This window comes from Dermacentor silvarum, chromosome 8 (assembly GCF_013339745.2).
Source record: "Dermacentor silvarum isolate Dsil-2018 chromosome 8, BIME_Dsil_1.4, whole genome shotgun sequence".
In the NCBI taxonomy this organism is placed as follows: Eukaryota; Metazoa; Arthropoda; class Arachnida; order Ixodida; family Ixodidae; genus Dermacentor; species Dermacentor silvarum.
Window position 1 is genome coordinate 119236753 of NC_051161.1, and position 8410 is coordinate 119245162.

The 8410-nt window shown below is 47.6% G+C and overlaps 1 protein-coding gene across 1 annotated transcript; it reads left to right on the top strand.

Moving 5' to 3' along the window:
* The first annotated feature begins 3816 nt into the window (after positions 1-3816).
* LOC125947338 (potassium voltage-gated channel subfamily KQT member 2-like) lies at positions 3817-4259 on the top strand. Its single transcript, XM_049671826.1, has one exon. The coding sequence runs from the start codon at positions 3919-3921 to the stop codon at positions 4153-4155; it is 237 nt and encodes a 78-aa protein (XP_049527783.1). The 5' UTR covers positions 3817-3918; the 3' UTR covers positions 4156-4259.
* The last annotated feature ends 4151 nt before the right edge of the window (positions 4260-8410 follow it).

Here is an 8410-nt window from a genome sequence, read left to right on the forward strand (position 1 = left end):
ATTGCCATATAGAGCATCTTTCATGGGGTCAAGTTGTAGTGACATGTCTTGATATTAGAAGTTGTGCTGTTTATTCACACATATGCATGTAAGCGCAATGCATGCATACAGTTTGTGTTTACGTGTTACTTTGTGCATAAAATGAACAGCACAACTTACACAGTCAATACGTAAATACAATTAAGTTTGTTTACTAGGCTAATTACTGTTAGTTTTGCAATGATTTCGTTTCTCACATGCAGCAACTCAACTGCGTGCATACGTTAAGCTGATGTTGCTAATATAAGCTGGGCTTGGGTACTATTTCCAGAATATGATAAAATAAAGAAGTGTCCATGTGTATCAGACTAAAATTGATGGTTTGACAATATCTTATCTGGCTCGGTAGTAAATTTCTGTCAAAGAAAAATGCAGCACACTGACCAAAACATTGCGGCTATTACATAGGGAGCAAATACTCTGCCGGCAGAGTCACTTGGAAAATTTTGTCACCAGTTCGTCCTCATTGGCTGTCTTCAATCAAATAACTAATGCCGACATAATTGTGAAAATTTCTGTTCAGAATATTCTCATGACAGCCAATGGGCACCCTTTTTATTGTGATAGCAGCTTAATTCTCAGGCGCAATGCACTGTGGCCATGAAAATGCTTAAGAATGATGAGGTGAGGCTCCTCTTTCCATAGTCTGGCAGCGCAGCTGAAAACTGTTCAGTTAATGATTGGAACCATGGCCTGTGCAAAATAAATATCACCGATATGACCACTAAAAGCGTCCAACATCCTACATCCATGAAAGATAGCAGTACGCTTACAGCTAGATGAACGTGCACCGGAAAAACACCTAATGGGCATACTTTGCAGGCTCAAGTCAGTTTAACGCACATTATTTGGCAATGACTGTGGGCAGAATGAAGGAGAGGATAAAAAGTATAGCAATTCTTAGCCAGATAACGCTGGTATTTGTGATAAATATTGTTCGCATTAAACTAAAGGCTCGTGCCAAAACAGGTGAAACGAACCAGAGAATGAAATAGGGTGGATGCACGCAGTAACGGCAAACTTTCGTTTAGCTTATTCTGCCTGCATTACTAACGTGACCATAGCTAGCCAGTGAGGAAGAACTCTGGGCCAAATTTCTTTCATGCGATTCTGCTGGCTGCTAGCAGAATATATCACCACCTGTGTTCAGTCTTGTAATTTTTTGCATGCACATTGTTTTTTGTCAGGAAAAGTAAATCTGTACTTAATGAAAAGGAAGTATCCAGTTTTCATCCATACCATATTCATCTACAATACCACTGGTTTCTTCAAAAGCAGACCCTGTGCTTAGTCACCGACAAAAACCAAGCAGTTAACATTGTTGGGTATGCAAGCCGCTTGCATCACATAAAGCTGTTTACTTCGTGCAATCTAGAAATTCCTGTTCTTCACAACACTGCCGAGATGATAAAAATCAAGGCTGCTATAAATTTGCATTCATAGCATTATTGCTCAGGCGCGTCCACATTTCAGGACAGCGCAGTGTGTCTTGACGTATGTAACTATTATGATGTTCCCTAAATTACCCTCACCGATAGAAGCATCTTCAAAAGGGCAGTAACAACTTTTGAAACAAACGACACATGTACGAAGCAGAAAGGGCGGTGTGATAGGGCTTCTCTATTAGGGGTACTACACAAGAAAACGCGATCGGCAACAGTTATGCACAGTCCACTTCTGAGTATACGCACATCGCATAAAACGCCCACTTTTACGCCTAGTACCGCTGTGACACACACACACACACACACACACACACACACACACACACACACACACACACACACACACACACACACACACACACACACACACACACACACACACACACACACCACACACACACACACCACCACACACACACACACACACACACACACACACACACACATATATATATATATATATATATATATATATATACCGATTTGTATATTGCGAACACTTCGTAACAGCAACAGCACAGCTCGAACGTCGCGGCTCACCACTGGCGCATTACAGGCGGCAGCAATACCGAGCGATACCGAGGTCAGCGATACCGAGGCAACAACTCTTATCGCTACTGATCTTGTCATCACTTCTAAAGGTTGGAAAGGACTGGCATTCACCACTTCGCGGCAATGAACCGCATACACAGAACAAATACAAGTCGCGTACGCTGTGTGCGCCGATCAGACACCTTTCACTTCGTCACGCGCTGAACATGTGTCGTATACTAAGAATACACGGGTATGTGATGGCCTTCTCGTTTGTAATGCACACGCGAAGCACGGCACAAGAAATCACGAAGTCGACGGCTTGAAATATTTCTTCCGACTGCTCGCGCAAACACAACACACTTCCTCCGCTCCGTCTGTTTCTGTCGGCGATCGCCCGCACTGATGAAGCCTGGGAGGGTACACCGGCTTGCTGCCTTCGATGACTATCTTCGTGGGTCCTGGATAACTCTAGGAAGATCAAGCGCCATGTTTGCCGTGATGACGTCCTACGCCGTCCGCCTCGTACCAGCCAATGAGAGACGAGCAGGCATGCGGATGGCAAAGTTGCGTCCGCCCGTCCAAACGATCGGACAGCCTTCCGCCCCGGTCCGCATGCTTGCGGAGCGGACGGGCGGATTGAGCGAGTATGGGCCCTTACGGACCGAGCTGCCAACGACACTGCCGTCGCCTCGTGCGCGACGTCTGGTGAGGGGTGGGAGTGGGAGGATCGCCTGACGAGTTACAGAGATATCACACAACACTACAGACTGGCGAGGCGCAAATTTCCGGCACCACACCAGAAACTGAACAACAGACAGGCGGTCTCATGGCGACAGCTGCAGACAAGAACGTTTCTAAACCCGGTGATCTTGAATCTCTGTTACCCAGAGCTTTATTCGTCAAACCAATGTAAGTTTTGTGAGGCCAAGGGCAACCCTGGAACACATCTTATGAGAGTGCGAACAAGGGGGGGGGGGGGGGGGGGGGGGCGGTTCCAGACGGGGACGCAGCCTCGAACCGAACGCCTGCTGGGAGACTACGCTGCTCAGCTCCGCTCTCGAAGACCAACCCTTTGCCGTCCAGCGGGCCGAGGAAGCCGCCAGAGCTCAAGGGCTCGTGGCCGACGCCTAGGCAGGGATATTCTCCCAAATCCCCGAATAACCCGCCGCACTTTCAATAAAGTTATTGTTCTTTTTTTTGCAAAGCCTTCAGGATATCAAAGTAAATTTGCAACTGTCGTCAATGGCCTTAAAAGCCAATATTTCACCTTTACGTGAAGCGTGGTTACTCACTTTGTTTAAACGGGCAATGAAAGGGGCTAGTTGGTAGCTGTTGATAAACCATTCGTTTGTCCGCGTTTCCTGTACCAGTGCTTTCGTCGTTTCGGTTTTATACACAGCTCAAGAAGAAAGTACGAACGCTTTCTTCGAAGTGGCACGTGCAGAAACTGGGCATTTAAATACGGCGTTAAAATTTCGGAAAAGGTTGGCCACTTATGCACAAACGCCATCCATTTGTGGGTTTCACGGAACACTTCTCGAGACGGCTCACGGAACACCCTATAGTTTTCAAACTAACCAACACATGACGGGTGTGTGCCGGAAAACGGTGCTCGATCCTTCGCGCACAATGTGCCGCGCCGAAGGCGAGCTTTTTCCCGCGCACGGAGTCGGCGGCGGCGGAGGCGGGGCGCTTGGCGCGCGAGGGGCGCGCGCCCGCGCCGGGACTCCCCCTAGCGGTGCGCAAGTGGGGGTTCGGCGGGACGCCAAGAAGTGCGCGAAGTGTGGTCCGCCGCGCCGTTCGGCCTGGTCGGCGGTCGTCGGCTCCCGTGGGCGCAGCAGCAGTGCCGGAGTAGGGGGGAGGGGGGCCGTGCCGCCGCGGGCGGAATGCCGGCCGCGCCATGCAGGCGCTCACGGACATGGAGCTCGCGCGACTCGAGCAAGGCGGGCCCAGGCACGGCGGCAGCCTGCTGTCGCTGCACACCAGCCTGCCGTCGAGGACGTCGCTGCTCGGCAAGCCGCTGAAGGTGGGCACCCACCCCAGGGACGCAAAGTACCGCAAGAAGCAGACCTTCATGTACAATTTCCTCGAGAGGCCACGTGGATACAGGGCAGCCGCGTACCACATCTTCCTGTGAGTCCACGACGGCTACTCTTCGGCGATCCTTCTGCAACACCGTGTTCTCTCGGTCGGTCACTTTCGAGGATGCGTTCACTTTTCGGCGTGACGCGGTGTTTACCAGCTCGACGCCTCGTTGGAGCGAAGGATTGACTTGACCGTTGGGTCATTCAATAAACGATCACCCCCGAAGTGGTCTCCTCGAAAGTGATCGGTCGAGGATATGGCCCCTGCTTGGACGTGTGTACAGCGCGCGTCACGATTACGTGGTGCTCCTAATTTTATTCTATTCCAGTGGAGAGCAACTTGATTGTCGAGCACGCGACGAACCGATACGACGCTACGGTAACGGCAGGACAAGTTCGTGCACTTTCGTATCTGACCTGCAAGAAGCACAATAGAATACCGATTTGGCGGGTTTATTCATAATTGCGAACCACTTTGGACAGCGCCATCCAAAGTAATCCCAACGTTCGCATGCAAACTACTCATAAAGAAGCTCATTTGCATGCCTAACCCGTTGGTATGAGAGAAACGGGACGCTACTTTGACGCTACTCCACTGCCAAATTTTCCTCGCACTTGTTGCTGCGTGCAAAGGTCTCAAAGTGTCGCCCCGAAAAAAAAATCGACTTGCAGGCGTTTCTAACTACTGTGCCGAAGACAGAACCACTTTAACTTCGTTGCATGTACCTTTGTACATAAATTGAAAAATGGCTGCTTTCAGTCACATTTGGCTGTGCTGTACGCCCACACGCACAATAACTTCAATGAGAGCGAAGGAAACCTTATTACGTTCAGCTTGCAGAGGGCGTTCGCGCAGGAGCGCCGTCGGCAGCGGCGGACGATCGACATAATCTTGCTACGCGTGCAGTATCCGGAACATTATAGATTTACCTGGCAGTGTGCGCGACATTGCCGAAAGAGTAGGTCAAACGGCTTCGAAAATACGAACTCGCATTTTCTTCTTCGGCATCATCGACCGTTTCGAACCACAGCTTTCGAAGAACCGTATATATACGTATATATAATATTCCCGAAGCGGTGTGAAGGGGGTCAACCACACTCGTCGAAGAAGCTTTACCAAATAAGTTCGCTCAATCGCGACAGCGGCTTTCACTTTTGTGGTTGCTGTGCTGCAAAGGGTTCCTACAAAGTATGGACTTGGACGCACGTTAATATCTCATCCCCTCGGAAGAATAAGCCGCAAAGGAAGATTTTCGTCTGGTACGGTTAGGCCTAAAACGGTCGCCTTCAAGCCGCTTCGGGTACGGAGAGCTTTTGATTTCCCGAGTGGCTCGCTTGGCGGTGAATTATTGCTTCGAACAGCTGAACGTAGAGAAGGCAGAGTCGCTATTCAATCATTTTGCGCCACGGTGATAATCAGACACAGCGCTGGTGTTCTAATCGGCCGCGTGTGTGAATGGCTCATAGAGGGTTATACAACGCACCACGCGTTGTGGACGCGCTGAATTTGCGGCGCGCGCTATAGGAGGCGTACGCGCTTCAAGGCCCGCAAACGAAGCCGGACACACGTCGCGCGAAAGGTGAGCCGTCGTGGAGCATTTCTGAGAGATGATGAACGTCGCTTGTCACCGGATTCTCCGCGAACGCCGTCGTTTCAGCCGTATTTCACTCGCGAAGACGGGAAAGGATCTTTGGACCAATGCGACGAAGCGTCTTTCGTATGCTTGAAAGTAACAAGTGCCAATACTTTTACATTTGTTTTTGCTGCGTTGCGTGTGGATTTGGTGACTGCAATATATATGACCCGTGGAAACGAAAAATAATAAAAAAGTGGTTTTAATAAGTGCGATCTGCGACGTGATTTGGAAACATTTGGGAAGTTTCCTATGACAATAGTAAAAACCGGTTGTAGCACTTGTCTGTGAAAATGGTAACAGATGCTTCGGAGGCATGAAGAATAAAGGCTACAAAATGATTCATTCGTCAAGTGACTGTGTACAATACGACTGCCCTGAATACTATACTCGATACAATGTGCCATGCATGTATGACGGTTACGCATTGAAAAAAAGAAAAAAGAAAGCGTTCTTGTTGCGCAGGATGAGAAATAAATATTTGCCAAATTATTTACGCTGTAACCTAATTTGGGGTACGTTCATGTTCATCGTCATTTTCCCCTCACGACACGATGCGGTCCCGTACCCACAGCTCTTATTGTTTGGTAGATAGTCATAAAACTGAGTCATCCTGAGGATTAACTACATCACGGACATCTTTAGATGATGCGCCGGTAAACTTCACATATAAATAACTTCGACGAAGGTGTTTCCGAGAGTTCGTTAGGGGTAGATAGCGGTTTTTCTAAAATTATGTTCAATAAAAAAAATTGCGATGAAAATTTGACGCGGCAGACGGCTGTATTACCGGCAAACTCGAACTTCGCTGTGACAGCTGCGTGATAATGAGAGCAACGGCTTCACGAGTCATCATTATTAACCTATTTTATGAGGATGCGGGGGGGGGGGGGGGGTTGCTGTTCCCGAATAATTACGAGTAGATATGACGACATAGAAAGGAAGCACAGAGAGATTCACTCGCAGGAGTCGCGTGCTGAACACTTTATTCGAGCCCGCGATGTGAAATCCTGTCATTGTTCTTCAATGCAGCAGCATAGAATCGCATGCAGTGACAAAACATCAATTTGTGTAGTTGCAAGCAGTTTGATCGTGCTTCACGCAGAGTGCATTTGGAGAGCGGTAGGGAGCTTCGAGTATCGCGGAACTTTTAATTCCTTTTCTGCGCGCATGACGTGCATTGTAAGACTCGTCACGATCGGCGTTGAAGTGGGCTGAGCTGCGAGTTTTCCTCACAATACTATAGCCTTGTGCTGTAGCTGAGGTGAGCTTGTCAATAAGGTTTGGTTCAGACTTATCGCAACTCAACTGCACATCGCGTATATACTGCAAGGCTGAAGTAACAACTACAGGAACAAGACATAGTCACGTGACTTGCTTTTCTGTGCTCCAGTCTACAGAGAACAGGACGTAGATATAAAGGTGGCATGCATAGCTAACGCAAGGCAGCCACCAATCAGAAGATACAGGACGTTCCCGCGTTTCCTTTTTTTTAAATTCAACAAAATATCCTTTCTACCACAAGGGATCAAATAAATGTTCGGAGCTGAATGCAAGAACACCAACGCAAGAGCCTTCAACTAGTAAAAGCACTATGTCAAACATTGCTCGCGATAATTGACCAATTCGTTCACCGATTGTTGCAACTTTGAACTCACAAAGCACGAAATGGTTGACACTCGTTCGCAGAGTCAGAAGCAGCGTTGAATTCACAACTCATACTGCACTGAAATTTTTGCTACATTTTTATGACAACAGAATCACGAAGAGTCGCTGTATTGCGTAATGCTCTCTCTTACGTCGGCGGTATAATGACGAGCGTAGAAGGGTCCCTATTGAAAAATCTCGTATGTACGTGTTATACGTGGCTCGTATATACGAGATTATCGGATACGTGTCCTCGTATCCCTTGCATGCACTGCCTTACGCTACTATTCGGCTTTGTGCGGTGCACAACAAATATTTATTAATTGTAGGCTTGGTATCTCATGCAGCACCTACACCACGAGGCCCTGTTATGACGGGCTCTGTAATAATTTTGCCTTGTGGAGCTCTTTATTTAGCAGGTATACATTATAGAACGCCTTCTGGAAATGATTCTCTGTATTCGACTTGGCCCGGGCACATACCTGCCATGTCTATAATAATAACAATACAGCTATAATAATAGCAATAATAATAATTAGATACACCGATTGTAATGCAGTTATGTGGTCTCGCGTCTGACGCTGTTTTGCAGAACAAACTAAATGTAGGTGATTCGTCGGGGTTTGAAACGTCAGTAAATCGCCTTAATAAAAATACGGTGCTGCATAATCAGCTGAAAGATTTCTATGTCTGTGAACGTCTAATGTATTTCTCATTCTTAATTTGAATGATAAAGGGGGGACTGTTTGTCGCGGCCACTTGCTTTTCAGAAGTGATATTATACCTCGCTTCAATTGAATTGAATCGAACTGCCATCATATAGGAATATAAAACTTAGCTCATGAATTCGGCTAAGTGGCACCATTTTCGGTAGATAAATTGAGCTCGTCAGTGTACCACGAGGAAACACACAACCACCACACGCCCACACTAAGACGTCCAAATACACATGGGCGCCCACAGCAGGCTGAAAAAGAAGAAGAAAAAAAACACATACCTAAAATAGAACACCTCACCGCATTGGTCT